At 39.8% G+C, this 26,317-nt stretch overlaps 1 protein-coding gene across 1 annotated transcript; it reads right to left on the minus strand.

The window, feature by feature from the left end:
• Nucleotides 1–4,224: 4,224 nt before the first annotated feature.
• LOC306828691 (desmoglein-2.1-like) lies at nt 4,225–25,844 on the minus strand. Its single transcript, XM_079351250.1, has 14 exons — nt 25,629–25,844; nt 15,465–15,557; nt 14,164–14,322; nt 13,883–14,024; nt 13,248–13,408; nt 12,067–12,201; nt 11,778–11,963; nt 11,202–11,650; nt 10,963–11,105; nt 9,884–10,105; nt 9,463–9,705; nt 7,721–7,851; nt 7,312–7,611; nt 4,225–7,137 (listed from the first exon to the last, which is right to left on the minus strand). The coding sequence occupies exons 1-14, from the start codon at nt 25,671–25,673 to the stop codon at nt 6,079–6,081; spliced, it is 3,468 nt and encodes a 1,155-aa protein (XP_079207376.1). The 5' UTR covers nt 25,674–25,844; the 3' UTR covers nt 4,225–6,078.
• Between the last annotated feature and the right edge of the window lie 473 nt (nt 25,845–26,317).

Raw genomic sequence — 26,317 nt, forward strand, 5'->3', positions numbered from 1 at the left:
CCCGTTACAAACTACTTCCTGTTTGTGACGAACAACGCGTCCGTATGACCACGCCCTTTGAGGAAATAAAGTGCAGAGCACAACGAGAGATCTACAACATGTCTAGAACACACTAAGATTGAGTTTACGATGATCGGATAAACACTGACATGCCCAATGTGCATAAAAAACTTCATACATGTAGGACAAAGAAACCCCTATGGGGAGGCCATTTTTAAAATTTCATGGGGGCGCCACTGAGTCATTTAGCCACGCCCACATATTATAACAACATGACAAGTTAAATTTTTCCACTGGGATCATGTGTGTTATGTTTGATGACTCTACGCCTATCCTAAACACTGTAACAAACTACTTCCTGTTTGTGACGAACATCAAGTCCGTATGACCACGCCCTTTGAGGAAATAACGTGCGGAACACAACGAGAGATCTTCAACATGTCAAGGTCACACAGTTACTGACTTTTTGTCAATCAGATAAACGCTTTTATAGGAGTTCGTTCAAATAGGTAACCTTTAAAACGAGAATTTTCGCCATTAAAAAAAAATATGGCGGATTTCCTGTTTAGTTTTGACTATGGGTGTAAGAGGATTTATTGTAGGTCCTGACATTATGAATGTAGAAAAAAATTGTCATGCATGTAAAAGAAAAAAACCTCTATGGGGAGGCCTTTCAGAAAGGTAAAATAAGGGTGCGCCGAGACACCAATGTTTGATGGTACGCCATGGCCACGCCCTTAAACGAAATAACGTGCGGAGCACAACGAGAGGTCTTCAACATGTCTAGAATACAATGACACTGAGTTTGCGATGATCGGATAAACGCTGTTGTAGGAGTTCGTTCAAATAGCTAACCTGTGAAAAAGGAATTTCGGCCATTTTTGTTGCATTCAAAAAAATATGGCGGACTTCCTGTTTGGTTATGACTATAGGTGTAAGAGGATTTTATGTAGGTCCTGACATGCCCAATGAGCATTAAAAGATTCGTGTATGTAGGACAAAAAAACCTCAATGGGGAGGCCTTTTTGAAAATTTCAAGGTGGCGCCACTGAGTTAATTAGCCACGCCCACTTTTTATGCCAACATGTCTAGTTTTATTTTTCCACTGGGATCATGTGTGTGATGTTTGATGAATGTATGACTATATTAAGGCCTGTTACAAACTCCTTCCTGTTTGTGACGAACAACGCGTCCGTATGACCACGCCCTTTGAGGAAATAACGTGCAGAGCACAACGAGAGATCTTCAACATGTCGAGAACACACTGACATTCTCATTGTGTCAATCGGATAATTGCTTTTGGAGCAGTTCGTTCAAATAGCTAACCTGTGAAACGCGAATTTTCGCCATTGAAAAAAAATATGGCGGACTTCCTGTTTGGTTTTGACTATGGGTGTAAGAGGATTTTATGTGAGATCTCGCATGCTGAATGTGCCTAAAAATTGTCGTGCACGTACGATGAAAAAACCTCAATGGGGAGGCCCTTTTGAAAATTTAAAGGGGGCGCCACTGAGTCATTTTGCAAATTTTTTTTACGAAATGACGAAAATATCAAATTCTTCACCAATCTTCAACATGTCGAGAACACACTGACATTCTCAATGTGTCAATCGGATAATTGCTTTTGGAGGAGTTCGTTCAAATAGCTAACCTGTGAAACGCGAATTTTCGCCATTGAAAAAAAATATGGCCTGGTTGACTGAAAATTAGGGTTAGACAGCAGGGCGGCTTCTGCTGATGAGCCTTGGGAGCCCTCTGGATTAACAGAAATGTGACGTCATGGTTTACCTCTTCTGTGGATAGTTCCTCTTCAAAAAGTCCCTAAAACTGTCTGAAAACACCTATAAATGTATATGCAAATTGACAATTTCAAGTACTGAGAGAATTGCATGCAATCTCCTGCACGCTGCCCATCTTGCAGCAGCTTTTTGAAGCCGTGACAGGGACAACTGACTGACTGCCATTTTGAGGGAGTTGAAGTAGCCCAGACGAGAAATAATAAAATCATGGATTAACTTTTGGTGTCCTGGAAATCTAAAAACTAATTTGTTTGTTGAATTTGATGGTCACGCCAAGAGTTTATGCAGAGGTTTTACATAAAATGACAGTAGGCCACATTTACAGATTAAGATGAAGGTTAACCCCATGTAATGCATGGGTATTCATATAAACAATTTTTTACCTATCTTTACGTAAAATTGTTAAATCTGCAGACCAGTGAAAGTGTCAGACAAATAAAGAGTAAGGGATATGCAGAGAGGTGATACATTTTAAGGTGTAAAATTAACTGTTGGTGGCTCAATGTTGATGTTATGAACAAGAGGACAAGCTGTTTTTTTATGTCTGGGATGCCAGAAATGTGGGATTGACAGCAAAATAGTCTGTAAAGGTTTGGTGGGGTTTAACATTACAGTAGATGGAGAGTCATTTGTGGCCCAGCTCCTGTTGCCACATGTCCGATATGCTCCATGTGCCTCATCGGCAGTGTATGTTTATGAATGGGAATAATTACTTCTGATAAACACTTTCCATAGCAACCTCGAACATCGAGGTGTAAGTGTGTAGGTGTCATGTGTAAAAGTGCTATGGGTCAAAAAGCGCTATACAAGCTGAAATCCATTTACCATTTGATATGTAATTTTGAAGCTCTATAATAACAGCATTATATCAATGAATAACAAAAGCTGAAAGAAAAAACCTGAATAAATACATTAAGCTTCATGCTTTTATTCACTTAAGGGTGTTTTGTAATTGTCAGACATTATAAACACATGTCAAAGGTTCACTTATGTTGGGGTTTTCAGCAGTGAATACCTGATCAACAATTAGGTTGGGTTTTATAAAGTAAAATTTGGTTACATAATTAACTTTATTTAATTATTAATTCAAATCAATAATTTGTTATTAAACTGACTTTAATAAATCTCATGGCACCACCCTCAAATCAGGGAACAACCAAGGATTACAATATCAGTCTCAAATTAATTAATTAAATACCAATATCATTAACAATTAACAATCTGTATTTAATTGAAGGTGTGAAATCCGAACACAAAGCCCTTTTTCCCAGCCTATGTCACAATGTAAATACACAAAAACCACAAACAACTGCTCTTTAAATTATAACTGAATTTATTTAACAAAGAAACATCAACTTAATCAATGAAATCAAATAACTATTATAAGCTAAACTACAGAAAACAAAGCATAAATAAAGAAGCGTGGCACGTCTGTGTGTGTGTGTGTGAGAGAGAGAGAGAGAGAGAGAGAGAGAGAGAGAGAGAGAGAAAGGAGGGGTAGAGAGAGATCTAGATGGCTGTGTGGTTGTGGCGCTAGAGTTCACAGAGAAACACACAGGACTCAGCGGTCCAAATAAAGAAAAACAAAGAGAGGTTTTACTCTTGTAAAACCCAAGATGCAGTGTTCAAATACCAAGCAAATATTATCACAATTTCACAACAATAACTCATTTATAAAACACATTCTCTAAAACTAACTGCCCAGAACTATAACTAAGCCTTACTTGTAACCGTTTGTCTGCAGTTGATGAGAGGAAGAAGGTCCGTTGCTGAAGCGGTCTTCAGCCGTCTCCGTGCAGTTGAATGGAGATGGTAGCTGGTCCCAGAGGGTGAGCAAGGCCGAGCGAGATGATCTCCGTGGAAGTCCTGTCTTTGCAGGACGGAACGAGTCGTAAACTTACGATCTCTTTCAATACCGTTTCAATTCGGCAGAAAATGAGATGCCCTTTGTGAAGATGCCTTCAAGTTGATGATCTGAGCTTAGAATTCAGAACGATGGTCTGCGGCGAGGCCTCGGGTTACCTGCGCGTCAAAACTCTCAAATAAAGAGCAGCGTGCTGTGAAACAGATGCAGAGGGGTATCACCGGACGCCTGAGGTCGACGTGTGGAAAGAGGAAGAACAATGGGGGACAACTGGTTTTATCCACCCAAAACGTCATACCTATGTGTTATGTGTTAGGTGTGGCAGAGCATTCTGGGAGTACCTGCAAGGCATGCTGGGACTAAGAGTCCTCTCAAAACTCTTTGTTATCTCTCTCAGTACTCTAATCATGCTTTTCAGAGAAAAGCAAGCCCAAGTCCTTTGTATGCCTGTGTTTAACTTGGAGGGCCCAACACTTGATTTTCAGATTTTTAAAAAAATGGAAGGCATGTGGTTTCACGATGTAAAATGATGTAAAAATTATGATATAAAACACCTGTTGATGTATTCTGTACAAAATGGTTTATTAAGAAGCAAGCTCGAAATATTGAAAAAAATGATATCCCTGAGGTGGACATGAAGTCAAAATATATTCAAGCCCAGAAACATCACTCTGCATAGTTACAAAGTAAACAGCGTGTCTTTTAAGCATTGAAAACCATTTAATTTCATAAAAACTAATCGGGGATTGAAATAAAGTACTAATTAATGTTCACAAATGCATCATTTGCCATTTGAAGTTTTTCCTCATTTAGATGAAACACACTCACGAATGACACCATGATACTAACTCCTATATAGAAGATGTCAAACCTAAAGTACAAACTGTATTCATCAACACAAGGGCTCTGTCAAGGGACTAGCATGTTTAGATCATCATAGGGCATTTTATTTTATTTTTTTTAAATTCCTGGCTCTTGTAAAGAGCACTCGCTCCCCTCTTTTTCAGCTTCAAAGTGCTTTAAGAGTGATAGAATCCCTGCAAGCTGCTACCATTTGCAAAGTGTATAAAAGGAAGCACGTTTAACACAGTTTACTGAACCCCTCTCAAACAAGGCAAATGAGGTGTTCACACAATGAGAGTATTTGACCATAAATCAATTACAATTTTGACCTAATGTTGGTTTCAGAGTTAACTCTCAGCATGCTTACAAAAGGACAATTCATATAACAGATGTTGAGACAAAGAAGCCGGGAGGTGTGGACCCACAGGCATGCTCTCAGCAAGGCAGATACAAAAAAAACATAAATCAAAACATACAAGGAAAACAAGAACACTAACCACGTGCAACCATTGGTTTTTGAGTTTTTGTCAAGGCATCAGACTTGTGTCATGATAGTGGCCCCTGCAAGATATTGAATTAAAACCTTAAACCTATAAATTGAGAGATGCAAAATTTTGCTGAGGGCAAATTAGTTAAAATGGAATTTTACCAACTGGTCCCTTTTAAACCAATGATGCACTCCCAACAATAACTCTCAGACAAAAATCTCAAACCATTTAAAATACAATTCTCTTGATCAGATCAGCTCCTGTCTATGTATGAAAAAAAGAGATCATTTTCACTGAAATACTTTTGAAATAAAACAACATAAATGAACAATCAGTGCATTTTAGGGAGACAAAAACAAGCAAGGTAAGCCCTGTTTCCACCAAGTATTTCAGCTCTATTCAGATCGGCATGCTTTGTTGTTGTTTCTACGGTCAAAAGTTCGGAACTGTACTTAAATAACTAACCCATACCATCCTACTGTACATTTAGGCTTACCTCCTGTTGGGGTGAAGCATACCAAAGGACATGCAATAGTCCTGAATGGCTGACAGAATTGTCATGTTCCTTGTCACAGCAATAATAAAGGACAAACACAAAACGCAACATGTTTAAATATTTCAAAAGAGTAAATTCAAGGCTGTTTGTTTGTGAATAATGTCATGTATAATAATGTGTAGCTCTGCCCCATAGATAAGCTTTAAGGGTGCAGACCTCTGCGGGACAACCTCTATTGCCGCGTTCTTCTTCTCATATATTTTATTGATGTGTCTCATCATGTCACTTACACTCCGCTGACCAAGTAAGGGTACAGTTGGCTGTGGAAATGCAAGAAATATCAGAATTTACTGTGCCAAACTGCTCTGAACCAAACCAGACCACTTGGCGGAATGGGGCTTTAGTACACTAACACAGAGATGGATAGGGGAACATGCAGATACATGAAGCGTCATTCCAAGCCAAATTGCTGTAGCACACCCTCCACCATTTATGGTACATGCACATGTCTCTCATAGAAACACTAAAGAGGTTGTCTTGTGAAAAGTTTGAACTGCATCAGAAAAGTTTTTTTTTTTTTTTTGGCTATTACAATTCTGTGGTTTTTTCCTTAACCACCATCTTGCTGTAGGTGGGGGTTCCCATTACTGTTGTAGTAGTTGAACTTACTGCACTGCTTTTAGAGCCACCAGATGAGCCGCCCTTGCTAAAGAGGACTCCTTGAGAACCAGAGAAGCCCTTCATCTCGGACAAACCTCCTGCTTCCTGGATTTGTTGCCCTTGGCCGCTTGTTGGCCCTCCAACCACCATGACTCTCTGAGATCCTGACAGCCCTCCTTGCTGTAAAGTCCCCCCCTGCACAAGGCTTGGTTGACTCCCCTTCACTACTCTCATTGAACCTGCAGGGACTCTGCCTTCCACAACCATCATGGTCTGGGCACCAGAGGGGATGCCAGTGTGGACTCCATTCCCCCCTACCAGAACCATTCCTGGGCCCTGGGATTGTGATGTGGTCATCATGGTCTGTCCCTGGACCATCATGCCTTGGGAAGGTAGAGTCTGGGTTCCATTAACCAGGACCATGCCTTGCAGGTTGGTGGATGGCGCCTCTGCTAGAAGTACCGTATTCTGAACCTGTGGCTGGACTACATAATGCATCGGCTGAAGCATAGGGGTGCTGGTGTAGTAGACAGGCTGTTGCTGCTGTACCATGTACATCTGGCCTTGATTTCCCATCCCTTTGTTCACTGTGGTCATCCCTTGGTTCACTGTGGTCATCCCCTTGTTCACTGTGGCCATCCCTTCTCTCAGAGTGCTTTCCTTAATGGTCTCCCTGACAACAGTGCGCTCTGCTTTGGGAATGGTCGGCTGGGGTAGAGGTGGCATTTGTTGGGCAGTCATAACCCTTGACACTGAACTCTGAGTTGGAGCACTCACTTTTTTGACTTCAGTTTGGATCTTCTTGCCTCCGCACACCTCAGCCAGGGTCTTGAATTTAGGCCCAAGGTCATCAAGGAACTGTAGGTCGTTGTCAGACTCCAGGTCGCTGCAGCAGCCCACTGAGCCAGCAGGGGAGCCATTGCCCTCAAAGCTAGAGACCAAGAGATTGTCTTCCACTCCAACATTGTTGTTTCCACTGGCAAGTTTCTGTTGAAAAATAAGAAAAATCATTTCCCAAGTTTGCCTTTTTATTGACCGTTTCAGGGCCAACTAATACCTTTACGTTAACTGACAGCACAATTGCAGCATAATTTTCCATTTGAGCTATTCTGTGTTCCAGCAAAACAATCAAGTTTAAAGAGTAGAAATGTGATTCCTCACCTGAGTGTAGTATTGTGCAAGGATGTTGTCCGGAAGAGCCATGCCATCAAAAAGTCCCCCCCCTGCTGTTGATCCTCTGCCCTGAAACTCAGAATAATATCCACTGCCACTACGCTCATTCATCACCCCCCATGACCTATCTCTTAAATATCCGTCTTCATAAGCGACCCCGTTCATCCCATCCATAGAGGCAACAGACTGCTGGAAACCTCCTATGGGCGCCATTGCCAAACTTTTGGTACCCATTTCCATTTTCATCATGTCTCCATCCACCGTTGGCATGTTCAGCAGTGGCACCTCCTGTAACCAGCCAATGATCCAAATATTAGAATAGAGCCCAAACGGATGTTTAATAGCATTGCTTTTCTACACAGACAATAAGGTTATTGAAAATAAATGTAGTTTTTACCGTGTTCTCTCCCTGACCCTCAGTTCGGTAGTTGATGAGGTTTGATTTGGTGTCAAAAGGCATCTCAGTGAAGGCACCTGGCATTCCAGCAGCACTCCCACAGTGACAGAAGAGCAGCAACAGGGGAATGACTGTAATTAAAAAAATGTATATCTCCGTCAAAATTTATGTATCCCAGAAGTTTGATGTGAAGACTTCAGCAGACCTCAAATAATATAAGTGCAGCTTCAATTTATAAGATCAATAAGGCATAGTTATTTGGGATTTGCACTTCTGTTGTGATTTCATACCATGTACAGTTACTCTTACAATGATATCTGGAGGTTTCATTACCATTATGGTGCAAATTTCACACGATAACTTGTGATAATTTTTGACCGGCTACTGCCACCTGCTGGCCAAATGATTAATATCACATCTAAATTAATAAAGTTAAACTCAAGCTCCATATGGTTTACAATTCAATACTGTGTGACAATATAGCTAAGTTTACCTAAACATGCATGACCCAACAACAAGAGTTCACAGAATCGCAATCATGATATATTAGCACATGAATTGGTGTAACAAGATTAAAGATTCCCATTAAAGCAACAAGTTCATAATGGCTGGTAAAGAGTTTAAAATGACCTGATAATACGGTGAGTAAGGAGACCCTACATAAACACAACAGTCGTGATCATTTTAGAGAAATACTTTGGTTTATGTAGCAGATTATGGTAAGTATAGATACTCTCTGAGTTGAAAGACAGGGTAGAAGTCTTAAATGTTGTTGAGTTATCTAATAATTACAACCATTTATTGTTCAATGGCTGTACAGAAATGAACAAAAAAACCTGCACTGAAAATATGTGAACCTGTCTACCAAGTGACATCAGGTTAAGGTCTTTTAGAATCCATTATTTGTCTTTTAAAAAGAACATGTAGCTGTAAAAGAGGATCCCTCTGATTTGGTTCAGCTCCAGTCTCAAGTGTGATAAAGTAGTCTATTGAGACTACTTTTCCAACATCTTTGGCGTTGTCTTGACAAATCACCAACCTATGTAACTTTAATCAGGTATTAGCAGGAATGCATTTATTCACACATCTGTCCAACCTAATACTTTATTACTCCCTGCAAACAAAGTATGCTGCTGTATACTACTGTTTTTGGGGTTGTGTTTAATTTGCAGGTGAATCTGCATTTAAATACATAACATTTTATGTGTTTGAATTGTTTATTGACACTCAGTTGTAAAAGAACTCAAGCTTGTATAGCGCCTTTCTAGTCTTCTGACTACTTAAAGTTCTTTCTCATTGCAGGTCACACCTACACATTTACACACGTGATGTCCCAGTTTTCTATGTTAAGTGACCATCAGAAGTAACTTATCCATTCAAACACGGTTAACGAAGCAGTTGGAACAACTTGGGGTTGTAAGTGCAAGTGTCTTGTCCGAAGACACAATAGACATGTGTGAGTTGACGACTGACTCTACCACTGAGCCACAGCTGCCATATGCACTGCAGTAACCCTGAAAGAGGTCTGAGAAATTGATCCCAATGCAATCCCTTGCATTAACTTATATTGTAGCTACTCACAGGGAGTGGATGGCCCTAAATGCATGTTCATAATCCCGGAAAAACTGACCCAAACAGGAATTGAACTCATTTTAACTGCTCTGTGGATTAATGTGTGCACTAAAAAGTCTAAATATTTGAATGACGCTTGAGGATACATACATAGATCATGTCATACTCACGTAGTAACATTAGCAAGCCCAGGAATAGTAGTCCAATGCCTGCAGGTCCTAACACTGATTCTTTGGTGAGCTGACCTTGGGCCCCTCGTTTTCCACACACCTCTCCATCCTCACAGGTGCACACTTGGATATCCACTTTCTGTGGTTCTGGACAGGCCTCTCCCTGCTCATCCCTCACCTCAAACATCACCTTATAAAAACCAGGCCACACTCTCTCCTGAGCCCTCAGGATAGCTGCGGTGTCTGACAGGAACAAGAAAACAGAAGATTGTAAAATCAATTTGAGTATTCTGGATGAAAGAGTTAAATGATGCATCTTAGTGTTTTAGTCTAATGAAAAAGACTTTCAATACTTTATATACAATATTACTCATGAGAATATATATAAATATATTTATTATTTTACGAGATTTTTTCTTACCATTAAGATGCTCCACCTGCCATTTACCCTCTGTTTCTTCTGGGATAATTTTGAAGTCAAAAGGAGGGCCGTTAGGATATGAATCCTCATCTTTAGCGACGACAATGACAGAATCGGCCGTGGTACACATCGTCTGGACGTCACTGGTCAGGGTGGGGCAGTGGTCATTAAAATCTTCTACCTGGATGGCTACAGTGCCGGTAGCTGTTTTACCAGGCTCGTCTGTGATTTAAAAACAAGCAGAAAATCAAATCATTAGTATCTTGTGATTCTGTTTCCATGTGTTACAGATGACCGCTGCAGAGAGGAAACTAGTCTTTACACTTTATCTCCCTCGACACTAGAGAACTTTGGATAAATTCAAATTAGCTCTAGAGCTAATTTGAATTTATCCAAAGTTCTCCAAAGTTCAAATTAGCTCTAGAGCTAATTTGAATTTATCCAAAGTTCTCCAAAGTTCAAATTAGCTCTAGAGCTAATTTGAATTTATCCAAAGTTCTCTAGTGTACATCCAACGAGACACCACTGTCGGCCGTTGAGATGTCAAGTTTACCAACTTTTCTCGGGTCGAGTATTTTTATAGGTTTATACAGAATATTCTAAAAACCAACATCTATATCTCCAGATGCTGATGTTCCTGGGGGTGGGCGGTGGGCGCCACGAAAGACATGGACTGATACAACTATAAATGAAGGATTTCTCTGGCATTGACAACCTTTTGGAAATATTTGAGGTAATGTTGGTACTCAACAACAAAATACAGTATATAAAATAGGTTTAGTCAATTTACATAGGTAAGTGTAACAATTCTACATGTTACACTTGAAGTCCACTGTATTAACCAACTAGGCAAACCCTTGGAAGGAAAAGCTAAAAACAAATTGCTACAAATGGCATTATCGAATGAAATATGAAAATATGAAAATGTTTCCCTTATGCCCCACATCCCATTTCCTCATGTGTTTTAACTTAGCGTGTTGTACCCCCCCCCCCCCCCCCCCCCCCCCCCACAGCTACTGTTCACATGTCATCATGTTTTACATCTTAACCAGCAGAGGACATAAAGTGGAAGAGTTTACCTTCACTAATGCACAGCACTTTAGCATAATATGTTCCATTGACCAGGAGTGGAGATTCTCTGTCGGGAAGCTTGTTCAGTTTGATCTCTGCTGTATCTGGATCGATGCTTAGCCAGTTGCCAGGGTCTGAGCCCTTAACATACCTACAGCAGAAACACGATGTGTTAGTTATTATTAATTTTGCATTTATTAATTAAAAGTAGAGGCTTTCATGTGGATATGTTTAAGCATGAACCTACCTAACATTCTCCGCTGGTTTCCCAGTGTCTCCGTCGATTGCAGGGTAGCGTGCAATGACATCATTAATGTTCATGCTCTGGCCTCCCTCTGAGATGGGAATGGCTTTGACTTTAGGATCAAAAGCTGCGCCCTCAGGCTTGTTTTTCACATTGATTTTGACTGGATAGGTTTTAAATGTGGTCCCACTTTGCCACGAGGATCCCGAAGACCAGCTTGCTCCGCCTCCTGCTCCTCCGCCTCCTGCTCCTCCGCCTCCTGCTCCTCCGCCTCCTGCTCCTCCGCCTCCTGCTCCTCCGCCTCCTGCTCCTCCTCCTCCCCCTCCGCCTCCTCCTCCTCCCCCTCCTAAACTTATACCGGCTCCAGAGGTCCCAGAGCCACTAAATGGTGGGGCCTTGTTTTTCACAGCTATCCCTAGTTCAAGGTCCTTGACGTCTTCATAATCCACAGCCTGTGAAATTGCACACAAAAATATGATTGAACGATTGTTAAAAAGACTACTGAGCTATTGTGCACATCTACTCCTCATGTTGGACAGTTAAATCTGCAGAAACACTGACATGTTGCTCAATCCTTACCTTGTTTAGCCAGAGGACACCCTCATTGGTTTTGGGGTCAGTTTTAATGCTGAAGTACCCCGCTTCATTGCCTTTCACGATGTCAAAAACAGATTCCCAGTTTTCCGTGCCCTCCAGATCCAGGTCCTCTGTCTTGAGTCTCATCACCTCCACACCTTCTGTGTTTTCTTCAATGTTGCCCTCATACTGCATGTAAAACACACAGTTAGAGGACAGAAAAGGGCCTCCTTCTATTTTTTACAATGCAGTCATTAGCAAGCATTTACTAAAGTTTCTGAAAGGAAACTACCTGCTCTTGTGTGAGTGTGGGCACGTTGTCATTCACATCTTTGACATTGATAGTGACGGTGCTGGTTGCACTGTTTCCTCCTTGTGCGCCATCTAAGTCCTGAGCTTTTACTACCACAGTGTACGTATCTTGTTCCTGAAAAACAAAAGAGTAGTAAATTACTTACAGGGGCGGGGCCTGACTCTGAAAGCTGCAGAGAACAAAAGACAAAAGCTGTTTTGAAATGTTTTTAAGGCTGTTTTTACGGGCAGAAAAGTACTGGCTGTGCACTCGGAAGCGTTTGTAAGTTTCCACCGTGCAGTTCAACGGCTGTTTTTTTACATTTTATTTAACTAGGTAATTAACCCATTGAGATCAAGATCTTTTTCACAAGGGTGACCTGGCTAAGAGGGCAAGTTATAGTAATAACAACATTGAACATTGTACAACATTGAAAAAACAGTTACAGTACAGACAATAAATTAAGAGAAAACAACAATTGCAATGTGTAGATTGTTTACAGATAAAGTGCATCATCTTAATGATGGATTACAATTTAGAAACACAGGCACTATCCGATTGTCTCACATTATTTGTCCTTTAAGATCGAGCCACAGGTTTCATGTAAAATGAGGTTGGCCATTTTCAAGTCATTCTGTATAACACTGTATGACCATCACTGCTCTATTACTTTTTACTGCATGCTTTGTATTTTATAGCTTTTATTGCCAGATCAAAAACGGAGCAAAGAGGATGTAAGTAAAAGATACAATCTGTAAAAGACTAAAATACGGAGAATATGATACATTTGGAAAAGAGCATCACTGACGTTCCAGGCATATTTTTGAAAAGTTAAAAGATTTTCAACTTGAGCGCTCGGAGCGGCTGCCCAAAAAAAGGTGGAGCGATCGTAAAATAGACACTGCCTGCTGTGCTTTTTGTTCAAACGGCCTTGTGACAATGCAAACACTCTCTCCTCACTGAAAACGTAAAAAAAGATGGTGGTGCTCAGAAAAAGATGCTGGGTAGGCACGGGGCCTTATTCAAATACTTCTTACTGGATGGCAAAGACGAGAAGAAAACATGAACAGCTGAACATTAAAAGTTGGGGATGACTGGAGTCATTTTTTTGGAGTGCAGGATATCGGTTTCCTGAGAATGGTTACAGCCCAGTGGGGCTCCGGGTGTATCTCATACTCTACCTCTCTGTCCAGAGCAGAACTTTTCACACAGAGGGAGCCATCGTTTGTAATGTAGAACATATCATTGGGTGGATTCTGACTAATGATGCTGTAGGCAATCTTTGAGTTCTGGGTTCCTTTCTCATCAGCATCAGTTGCAGTTATTTTCATAATCGGAGTGCCTATAAAATACATAAAAAACAGCATTCTATTCAAGCAGATGTCAGAAAAAATATTTCAAAGACATGTTTTTGCCTATTTCAGAAACTTTTTTTCGGAATACATCTACCCATTAAAAAATATATATTTCAAAATAAACCAGAAAATGGGGATTTTCTCCATATTCAGAAATGTTCTCATATAATTGTCTAAATTCACACTCCCTCATGTCTTCTACCTCAGTTGTCTCCTCATAGATAGTTTATACGACGTGCAAAAACACTCAGCAACATATGCATGGGGAAGATTACAAGCAGAAAAACATTCAAGTAAAACACTTGAACCTAATAGTTTGTTAGGACAAAATGATACATACAGTGCTGATCACAGAATAGAGATGTTCGGTAAGTAATATGAACCACACTTTGTATTTTAGCCATAAAAGAATGAATGGCACAACTATTTGTAAGAAAAGTAAACAGAAGCAAGACGCTTACCCGGGGGGCTGTGCTCATTCACCTCCCCTGCCTTGATGACACCGAACACCGGAGGATTGTCGTTCTCATCAACAACCTTGAATTTTATGTCAACATTATCTTCTGCTTTTTGACCATTGCTGTACTTAGCAACACCTTGCATCTGAGACAGAGAGAGACATTCAAACATTTTTCTCTTTATCATGAGTGGAAACTAATTAGTATCAAACACATAAAACTGTCAAAACTTCATCATATCAAAGGTAAAAAGTCACATTAAAAAAAGGTGTTGCACCCCTTACATTGTAGGTGTCGATAAGCTCCCTGTCGAGCTTTTGGGTGAGAGTAATTAGTCCAGTCGTTGAATTAACTACAAACACGTGGTAGGGGGGCTCGTTCGCCCCAGGACCTATCAGAGAATAGCGGATGTTCCCGTTGCCCTGGTCAAAGTCTGAATGAATCTGGACCACAAAGAAGAAGAGAAGAATACTTACTACAGAGCATATGGATGGAACAACAACAACAGAAATCCAATAAAAAACAACACAAGTGGATGACAGCTGAGAAAAAAAAACAACTTTCTGCTGTAACTTGAAGATACAGTCTTATGACTCTTGAGGAGTACATTACACTGCCCCCCTCTGGTGACAGGAGGTGCTTTCAGATGATTATTTTTTTGTATTTTCACTTTCCTGGATATTATTCATTTGAATTAGAGTTTGTGAATTTACCTCAACTGTTGAGAGTAAAAATACTATGTGTACAGGGAGATGACTGTTTGCTGAGGTTCATATAGCAGGAGTTAGACAAAATTTAAAGTATTTAAGCTGTGTGATTATAAAGTTTTCATCTGTTAAAGGAAGAATGTGAGACTTCTTGATCCAGTAGATGTCGCTCTTGAGCACAAGCATGAAACCAAAACAATTAGTAGTATATTACAAAGAGCCAGCGTAATCCATCATGAGCACTGTAGTCACAACAATAATAAATACGGCAACCCTTCCTCGACTACACCACAGCTCCTAAAGGACCCACATGACGTCAAAATGTCTTTCCTTATCAGTTACGCACTATAATTGCACAAAAGGATGACCATAGCAATGTGTAAATTAGAGTACTACATAGATGATGTGTGTATTTATCTTGTTTGTTTTTTCGACTTTTTCATGTGCATTATGCATGTTGTGTGTAGATATATATACACATATACAGTATGTTTGTATTTTTTTGTGTATGTGGGATGGGTTGAGTTGGGTACTATTCTTCTTTGTTGACCTGTTGAATGTTTTAGGTCTTTGAAAAAGCTTTAAATAAAGTATTTAGCTTTAAATAAAGTATTTTAAAAAAACAACATTAATAAACATATTAACCTATAACTCTAACACGTGTGTGCCCGGAGTAGCGAAATATTAAATTCCACCTAGATTTACTGATGGTGTTAAATCAAGACTGTTTCATTCGTACATTTTACAAGTCAGTCAAAGTTATAATCAATCGATTTTCTTGTTTGGATTTGTGACAAATAGTGGACACATGATGGTACACTTGCTACACGATATGTCTTATAGCTATAGAGTGTTGAAGACGAAGAACTGTGACTCACCTTGGCAACATACTCTTGTGTAGTGTAGTCTTTATTTTCACGGAGTGGTGTCCTGGGGGGGATCCAGACTGAATTTACCAAGACTGCCTGAAACTGAAATGTAATAGAGGCCATTACTTCACAATAACATTTACTAGACAGGTAAAAAGTGGACCCACACACATAAAATCGGGTGCCTTTCACTTAAGGAGGGGTATAGAAAACAATATGAGATTCACATGCAAGAAAAATTGAGCATCTTATGTGAAACCTTAAATAACTGGCTCGATGACCAGTGGTGTAGAGCAGGGTATGTGCAGGTATAGCGTCTTATTTTCGTAAGTTTACATACGATGAACTCACTTCTCAACCTCCTCTGATTTACAATATTAGGTGTTACGCTTGATGACCCACGATGACCCACCATTCCCTGATAGAGATTGCTTATTTGAAGATGTAACTGAATAGCTGTTTATATCAATTGCAAAAAACAAATATTCAAGTAGAGCAGATAAGTAATCTTTGTACACTGGTGCATTGCTTTGTGACAGATTTTTTCCCCAGCACTGCTCAGGAAAGGAATTGTCAAAATGTGTCACCATGTGGTTGCCTGAGCCTTTCGTCTGTTGGCCACTTCTGCTCCTCTTAAGTTCATTTCATGACAATGAAAGACGAAAGGTTCACTTTCCCTGTTAGTTTTCAAGGGGACTTTGTTGTGAAACCTTATTTCGTGTAAGAATATTTTACCATTTAAAAAAGTGTGGCCTGGCTGCAACTGTCAACAGGTTAAACCAACAGTAAACAGAGCCTGTGATTGATGACCCTTTCACAGTTTGCATTGTCAGTGAAATGGATTTTGTTATGCAGGCAAACCTATAAATCCTACTTCAAAGTGTTAACAACAACATGCAATTAATAGTCAGCTTTCTGCACTACAGCCTCTTACATGAACACATGTAACAACTTGTGGAGTTTTGTTTCCATTTCACTTCCTGTTTTATACAGGAAGTCAAATGGGAAAAAAACACATGTTAGCAGCTTATATGTAGACAATGGACCCTCTATAACACATCAAAAGAAGGGGAGGAATCCACAAAATGTCTCACTACAATGTCACGACTCTATCATCGAAGTTAACAAAGAAATGTTTTATCAAAGAAGAATGTGTAGTTTTTCTATTTGATGTCATTTCTTCTGCAGCTAACTATTTAACATGCCATCAATGCTTAAATAATCCCATATAAGCAATGATAAAGAAACTTTGTGCGTGCTCTTTTAAAACATCCAGTCAGAATATTTTAAATACAATGTGTCTGCTGCTACTTTCACATTCCCCGTCTTCTGTTCTGATTTCTCCCCTTTTCTCCTGCTGCTAATCTCCATCTCTTCACCAGATGCCCTCAGACTTCGCCTCCCTTAACCCTCACCACACCTTTTCTCAGAGACAATAAGGGCGTTTTCTCCACCACACCCACTCATCTGTCAGTGCTTCACCTATAAACCACTCGCCTGCCTTTCCTTTTTGTCTGCCAGCCAACATGCAAATATCTCTCGTGAAAAATACTGAAGATTAACAAACAGACCATTAAAACTTTAAACCTCTGCTTAAAACTCACCAAGTTGCTCCGGCTTTTAATTTATGTTAAGCTTGACATTTTGAAGTTTGTATTTATGCTCCTATTTATTGTATTTTTTTATGTGAAATATATATCATGAAGAATGATAACATCATTCTTCATGATATCTTACTTGTTGTCTTCACATTTTTTTGTGCAATACTTTGGTCAACCAAGGTTGTTTTAAATTGAATGAGTCAAACAAGTCTGCCAGTATATTCCCTCTGTGTTTGTGTCTCTTCCTCTCATAAAAGGAACATTGTGGGCTGGGCTAAATCATTGTCTGTGTTGTTTGGAAATGATGTGACTGAAACAAGCTGACAAAGGAGTTCTGGTTGAAACCCAAAGAAACAACAGCGGTATAAGTTCCAACCGCAGCTTCGGTCAGACTTCACTGTTCTCCAATTAGCAAGTGTTTCAAGATCAAGAGTTTTCACATTTTATGCAGCTCAAATTCAGCTGCTTTCTTATTCTACTGCTGCGTGTATTTCTTAATATACACGCAGCTTCATTGTTAGTGGAAGGTTGGGATTGCAAAGTGTGTTTATTTGAAAGAATATGAGCCACATAAATATGATCTTCATGATGTCCACTTTATATGCTCCTAATATCAACCACATCATTTCAATAAATATGTGATTTCTTGCCTGTTATCATTGCTTCAGTGTTTGGATTACCTGCTGTGGTAGTATAAAGAGTAAATATTATACGTCATGAAGACATCATGTGGATCGTGTGCTGAATGAAGTGACAAACTTACAGTTTTTTTCAGTATGTGTGCTAGCTAGCAAACTAGCTGAGAAATAATATGCCACATTTAATATTGCAGGCGTTTCCTTAATTACGTCATAAATAAAGAATATTAATGTTATATTGGCTTTTTGACACGTGTTCACCTTCACTGTCTAGGAATATTTCATTCCATTTTTAAGACTATAATCCTCCAGGCCAGGAGATCACACACCTGCTGTTTGTAGTAGCAATTTCACAGACAGATGTGTACTGAAGTCATATTGCAGATAAACGAACACTTTGCATTGAAGTGGAAGTGAGCAGTGAAGAAGTATTTAGAAGAAATGATGCAGTCAAAAGGAGAAGCAGCATTTATTAAACAGTATGTGTTCAACCTCTTGCTCCACACGAGCCTAGCAGATTGTGTTTGGATTGAGCAGCCAAACTTTTCATTTGACCATGAAGGTAGATATCAGTGTTTCCTGCACGCTTTGTAGTTAAAGTGGCGCATGCTAGACATGCAGCCTGCATCTCTATGTGAGATCCGTCAGTAACAGCAAATGGGACTTTTCTCTGTTTCCGTCTGTTTTTTTTATGTAGCTATCAGATGGTGGTTAAGAGTGACAAAAATGTGAATTTACCATCAGTAACATAAAAGCCTACTTTAGACTGCAAACAGACAAACCAACACAAACAGCCCACGCTATGTCACATCACAGACTGTTCAAATGCACGCTGCAGCCAGTGCACAGACATGCATAAAGGAAAGGTGTGTGTCAAAGAATGTCTGACAAAAAGAACATTTCTGTAAATCTCTTCAAACTCCAGCTAATAGGCTGGCAACCAACTCCACTGTGGATTTCTTGCAGGAAACACTGGAAATCCCCTGCCTACAGTTCTTCATGCAGTTCAAGTCAGTCCAAGTTGCAAAAAGATTGCTTGATGGACAGAAACCAAGAGCCTTTAAAGTCCCATGTCAGAGAGATGACAGGTAACCGGGACATTGCACTCACAGGAAGATGTGCTGTGGCTGTACAAACACAGAGAACAGCTCAGATGAGTTACGAAGGATCAAAGTTGTCAGTAAAACACGACTGCCAAAGACATCAAGGTGGCAATCCTTACTCAGGAATCTGTTTCTGAATGTGTAAGGCCAACAAGCAAATCTCAGTAAAGTATAAACTGTGATAGAATCTTTGGGAGTTCCAAATGTGTTCAGGTGTTCCTCTGTCCCTGAACATCCTGACTGGATGAACCCCATGTAAAGAAGCCACTTTTTAACTAAAGTTAAGGACTAGCTCAACTGTTAACAAAGACTGAACATAGAAATCAGCTGAGGCAGCAGCAGAAAGGATTGTTTGAGTCCGTATGACCCAGTAAAACCCACAGACCTGTGGATATCAAGGGAGGATGGCTTGTAAAAGGATAATATTATTTAAAACAAATGGTGGATCAAAATAAAGATGACAGTGAAGATGCTTTACATCATCCTTATCCGTTCCTCAAGGCTGTTCATCTACAGAAGCTGACTAATTGTTTTCCCGTGTTATGAAGCCGGGTTTCCAAGTCACCTAGCTTAGTTAAAGCTAAGTCAAAGCGTAACATGAGTCGATGAGCTTACCACATTATGACAGCACTTCAGTACACATATGAGGTTTCTGAGGATACAGCAAGAAGCCTTTCCCACACATGTGCGTCAATGAGCAAGTCAAATATTTGCAAGTGAAGCCTTGAATGCAAACAGAGAGCTTGTTTTTGGTCTGTGCAATATATTGTTCAGACTCCATGTTACAGTGAGAGACACACTGATTGGTAAAGTCAGGGTGTTTGAGATCACATGCCGATTACTGACTCAGACATTTTTTTCTTAACTTCTTTGTAATTTCCATTTTATTTTTTTAATCAGCTATAAAGGTAGATATTTTTAAAATGTTGCTACATACAGTAAGTTGTTCTCTTTCAAATATCACTGGCACGTGTCTTACTGTACAAATTGTATGTTGCTGATATAATCAGACTTGAGACATTTTTTTTCACATTTGACGATGAAAACAAATCAGAATTTGTCTTCTCATTTTCTGAAACAGCATTATCAAACTGATGCAACGCTACTGATACATACCAGCTACTCACAGATATAATGGACAGATATAATTATCTACCAATTATGTTGAGCCAAAACATTGGTGCATACTTGGCTAGAATGGCTGATCCTCAAACAAAAATGTATAAAAATAACTACTAACTCTGCACAAACTGAAAGATCTGCTAAAAGACAATTAATGTTGTAATTAATCAATCAATTTTGTAACCACTGATCTTCATTTATACCTTTAGTTGTGTGTGTGTGTGTGTGTGTGTGTGTGTGTGTGTGTGTGTGAGTGTGTGTGTGTGTTTATGTGTGTTTATGTGTTTGCCACTGTGTGTGTGCTCAGTGGGTGTGTGTAGATAACCTGCTATGTTTTTTACAGACATATTTTATATTACTATGTCATGTTTTAATTGTAACCGAGGGACTGCAGATGTAAACTAGCTCTGAGCTAACTCTGGTGAAATACATCAAATGGCAACATTTATGTTTAATATTATACATGGTCCCTTTACAAATAAAGTTGATAATAATAATAACAATAATAATAATAATAATAATATTAATAACATTTTATAGATAAATAACCTGGTGGTTAGTGCATGTGCCCTATGTACAGAGGGTGAAGTCCACGAGGTGGACGGCCGACCTGTGGCTCCTTTCCTGGTTGTTTTCACCTACTCTCTCTTTCCTCTATACAATAAAAGCTCATAAAATAATAGTTTAAAAAAACCCACTGGTATCCGACAATGTGCTAAATTGTGTTTGGCTGGTGACTCAAAGTAACTGACACAGCCCCACCTTATGTATTTTTTTTCAACTGCCACTTAGGTGACGCTTTGCTAAAGACAACATCATCGTAAACTGTTTGTCTATATGTAAAAGAGAGAAATAAAAACAAATGAAAAAAAGACAGAACTTTTAAAGGTATAAGGGTTTCACCTTCATTATTTTTTACAGAGGGCACCAAAATGAAAACAAATATTTGGCTTAGCGATGTCACGAAGCCCAACCTGTGTGACGGCTCACATCAAACAAAGGATCCCATTGGCCTCACTGTAGCTTGTACAGTGCAAACTGAAGCTAATCTTCAGGACGAGAATGAGACGCAGTATCTTCTGAAATATTAATTAGTTAATATTATATTATAATATTAATAAGTTAGTTTTGCTCTGATGTCAAAAATTAATTGAATTAAGAAAATTAATTGACCACATTAGCTATTAAGTCATTTTTTGCAGATCAATATTGCATAATTAGGGACCGAAGCACTGACCAGTGCGAAGGACCCTATTGAAACCCTAATTAGGGACCGAAGCACTGACCAGTGCGAAGGACCCTATTGTTTTTCGAATGATTATTAGGGACCGAAGCACTGACCAGTGCGAAGGACCCTATTGAAACCCTTATGATTATTAGGGACCGAAGCACTGACCAGTGCGAAGGACCCTATTGTTTTCCTTACGATTATTATTAGGGACCGAAGCACTGACCAGTGCGAAGGACCCTATTGTTTTCCTTACGATTATTATTTTTTTTTTTTTCCGTCCGCCACTTCGGAGCCACTTTTGGCGGCTTGAACGTGAATGAAAACTCACCAAAATCTCCAATGTCATCGGGTCTGGCGAAAAATTTGATATTATCGTCATTTCTTAATAAAAATGAGCACAATGACTCAGTGGCGCCCCCTTCAAATTTTCAAAAGGGCCTCCTCATTGAGGTTTTTTCATCATACGTGCACGACAATTTTTAGGCACATTAAGCATGCGAGATCTCACATAAAATCCTCTTACACCCATAGTCAAAACCAAACAGGAAGTCCGCCATATTTTTTTTCAATGGCGAAAATTCGCGTTTCACAGGTTAGCTATTTGAACGAACTCCTCCAAAAGCAATTATCCGATGGACACAATGAGAATGTCAGTGTGTTCTCAATATGTTGAAGATCTCTCGTTGTGCTCTGCACGTTATTTCCTCAAAAGGCGTGGTCATACGGACGCGTTGTTCGTCACAAACAGGAAGTAGTTTGTTATGGGCCTTAATATAGTCATACACTCACCAAACATCAGACACATGCTCCCAGTGGAAAAGTAAAGCTAGACATGCTGGCATAAAAAGTGGGCGTGGCTAAATGACTCAGTGGCGCCCCCTTGAAATTTTCAAAAAGGCCTCCCCTTAGAGGTTTTTTTGTCCTACATACACGATTTTTTTTATGCTCATTGGGCATGTCAGGAGCTACATAAAATCCTCTTACACCTATCGTCATAACCAAACAGGAAGTCCGCCATATTTTTTTGAATGCAACAAAAATGGCCGAAATTCACGTTTCACAGGTTAGCTATTTGAACGAACTCCTACAACAGCGTTTATCCGATCATCGTAAACTCAGTGTCAGTGTATTCTAAACATGTTGAAGATCTCTCGTTGTGCTCCGCACGTTATTTCGTTTAAGGGCGTGGCCATGGCGTACCATCAAACATTGATGTCTCGGCTCACCCCTATTTTACCTTTCTGAAAGACTTCCCCATAGAGGTTTTTTTCTTTTACATGCATGACAAATTTTTTGTATGTTAATAATGTCAGGAACTACAATAAATCCTCTTGCACACATAGTCCAAACTAAACCGGAAGTCCGCCATATTTTTTTTAATGGCGAATATTCGCGTTTCACAGGTTACCTATTTGAACGAACTCCTACAAAAGCCTATATCCGATTGACACAACGTCAAGGTCTGTGTGTTCTAGACATGTTGAAGATCTCTCGTTGTGCTCTGCACGTTATTTCGTCAAAGGGCGTGGTCGTACGTACGCGTTGTTCGTCACAAACAGGAAGTAGTTTGTTACAGTGCTTAATATAGGCGTAGAGTCATCAAACATAACACACATGATCCCAGCAGAAAAATTAAACTTGTCATTTTGTTATAATAAGTGGGCGTGGCTAAATGACTCAGTGGCGCCCCCATGAAATTTGAAAAATGGCCTCCCCTTAGGGGTTTCTTTGTCCTACATGCATGACATTTTTTATGCTCATTGGGCATGTCAGGAGCTACATAAAATCCTCTTACACCCATCGTCATAACCCAACAGGAAGTCTGTCATATTTTTTTTGAATGGCTGAAATTCGCGTTTGACAGGTTAGCTATTTGAACGAACTCCTCCAAAAGAGTTTATCCGATCATCGTAAACTCAATGTCAGTCTGTTCTAGACATGTTGAAGATCTCTCGTTGTGCTCCGCACGTTATTTCGTTTAAGGGCGTGGCCATGGCGTACCATCAAACATTGATGTATCGGCACACCCCTATTTTACCTTTCTGAAAGGCCTCCCCATAGAGGTTTTTTCTTTTACATGCATGACAATTTTTTTGTATGTTATTAATGTCAGGAACTACAATAAATCCTCTTGCACACATAGTCAAAACTAAACCGGAAGTCCGCCATATTTCTTTTTAATGGCGAAAATTCGCGTTTCACAGGTTACCTATTTGAACGAACTCCTACAAAAGCCTATATCCGATTGACACAACGTCAAGGTCTGTGTGTTCTAGACATGTTGAAGATCTCTCGTTGTGCTCCGCACGTTATTTCCTCAAAGGTCGTGGTCATACGGACGCGTTGTTCGTCACAAACAGGAAGTAGTTTGTTATGGGTCTTAATATAGGTGTAGAGTCACCAAACATCAGACACATGATCCCTGTAGAAAAATTAAACTTGTCATGTTGTTATAATAAGGGGGCGTGGCTAAATGACTCAGTGGCGCCCCCATGAAATCTTAAAAATGGCCTCCCCATAGAGGTTTCTTTGTCCTACATGCATGGGATTTTTTATGCTCATTGGGCATGTCAGGTGCTACATAAAATCCTCTTACACCCATGGTCAAAACCCAACAGGAAGTCCGCCATATTTTTTTTGAATGGCTGAATTTCGCGGTTTACAGGTTAGCTATCTGAACGAACTCCTCCAAAAGCGTTTATCCGATCATCGCAAACTCAATCTTAGTGTGTTCTAGACATGTTGAAGATCTCTCGTTGTGCTCTGCACGTTATTTCGTCAAGGGGCGTGGCCACGGCATACCATCAAACTTTGATGTCTCGGCGCACCCCATTTTTTTAACCTTCGATGACTGTAAGGCCTGCTGCTTGGCCTCATGTCGCGGCTGCACTCCCGCGGTCGCACTCTCGCGGTCGCGACACGCGCCGACATGCGCGGGGTGCTTCGGTCCCTTCATCACCGCTTGCGGTTTTAATTCTTCTTTTTTTTCTACTTTCAATTGTGGAAAAAAAGCTTTTCACATCTTCTTCATTAAACCAGTGCAAGGGAAAGTATTGCAATTTTAACTTTCAATAAACTAACTTGCAAACTGACGGGGCCAAAACGTGTATTTTTCTGTGCTTTCAGTGTTTGTATGCACATTTTTAAGTTCCTTAAATTGTCACGTTGAACATGAATCTTCTTTAGTGTCACTATTCAGCTAATCTTGATGTTATAAAGTAGTTATGATTGGTAAAGTTAGACAGGGTTAATCATCTACATTATTGTGAGTGTTTGTGCACACATCACATTTCAGTCCACCGCTGCAAAAGTCGGCAGTTGGGCCAGCCCTGTCAAAAAAGAGTACGGAAGCTGCCCCTGTTGTATTAAAGGCTCAAGTGCTCGTAATGAATCCTAGTTTCACAGCTGGAACTGAAGGCATCATTTTCTTAACCTTCTGCCGAGTTGAGCTCTCATAGCTGTCAGTATCTGTGGCTGTATCACAAAGAGGATGTTGACAGCTGTTATTAGAGTTAGGTCTCTATAATAAAACAAAAACAGCATGATGTAAGGTACTGTGCAAAGCCTATTTAAAAACGCATCCGCCCTCTAGGTAGGCCTATAACTGTTTGTGCTCAGGAGAGGCAGAAACACCCTGCCCCTCCTAGATTTCAGTAATCTCATCTGTACAGTCAATGCAACGGCATGTCAGGATAACTGGAATGGTATGATCAGACAAAGAAAAGGGAGTGGTTCCTTTTCTTCTTTTTTTTTACATCTTTCAGTGCAGCAAGTCTTCTCATGTGCATGCAGATGAGAAAACTGTACATGTACCAAATCAGCAGTACTAACAGGAGCAACCAGTCTTTAGTGATCCGTTATCTCTTGGGATATTCTTCCATCACATTCTTCTGGTTTAAGAAGTATTGTGTGTTTTGGTTGAGTACTGTCCAGTTGTGAAAGAATATGTGAAATATTTACAAAACTTCTATTTTTTTCCTCAATAAGGCAATAGCCTAGCTCCAGCTCAAAAGAAACGATGCCATTATCCTATGTCTGATAGTACAGCCCAGTGTGTTGCTATGGCAACCAGGTATATGTTTGGGTCAACATGAAACAGTACTTAGTCTGAGAAAGGAGTTAGGCTTACACCTCTAAACTACTCAGATTTCCCTCCGACACTATAATAGTCTGCTGTTTTAAATGTCTGAGACCTTTTCGTTTAAAATGAGTTTAAAAGTTGGCATTTCCGTGTTTTGACCCATTTGTAATTAATAGATTCAGTATGAAGGCTGGAAAACGAATAGAGTTTGTCCGGAAAAGCGCTCCAACAACAACTAGAAAATTTGCATTTCCCTGCGGAAAATGCGTGTGAATGCTTCCTGCTGAAATGTTGCATAAACACTGCTGAATGAAGAAGAACTAGCTATTTAAACGTTTCCCATTCATTTCAATGGGGCATAATTTTGTGGAAAAAGTGAAATAACTTAATAACTCACCACTAATAGAAGCGACACAAAGACGGGCGAAGAAACCCGAATCATGACGAACAAAAAACAGGTCCCGGTATCCGCGTGAGGTAAATCGGTATAGAGTCCCACTGATGCCAACAAGAGTCCCTCACACACTGTGACCTGACGGAGGCGGGACTGGGCTTTATGAAGGAGTGGTGCTCCACCACCAACACCCTTACACACCCTTCACGATCGGAAGACAAAGGTCTGTGTGTTTGTGTGTGAGCAGGGTAAGTAACAGTACACACCTATTGTGGTTTAACCCTTTCAGGACCTACTGAATGATTAACGACAAAACTCGTAGCTGGACTTAATGTTGATCATTTGCAGAAAGTAAAGTCAAATGAAATTTTTAAAATATCTTATTTTAAATATCTTTAAAAAAATAGTGTCCTCTTCATGCACAAGTATACCTTTGATGTATATACTGTAAAACTCTACATATTTATCATATTTTACATTATATTTTGGCCATATCATTCTTTGCTTATTTATGTTTATATTTAATGTTGTACTTTTGCTAAATGAGATAGCACAGTTCACTGAAGCCAGATTCATTGTTTGTAGGCATACATGGCCAATAAAGCTGATTCTGAGCTTTTCTTTTAGGCTTTTGTGATATTTTTTATATCCATTCTAATGAACAGATAATCAGAGCGTTGGCCTGTACTCCT

This window comes from Symphodus melops, assembly GCF_947650265.1.
Source record: "Symphodus melops genome assembly, chromosome: 8".
Taxonomy (NCBI): domain Eukaryota; kingdom Metazoa; phylum Chordata; class Actinopteri; order Labriformes; family Labridae; genus Symphodus; species Symphodus melops.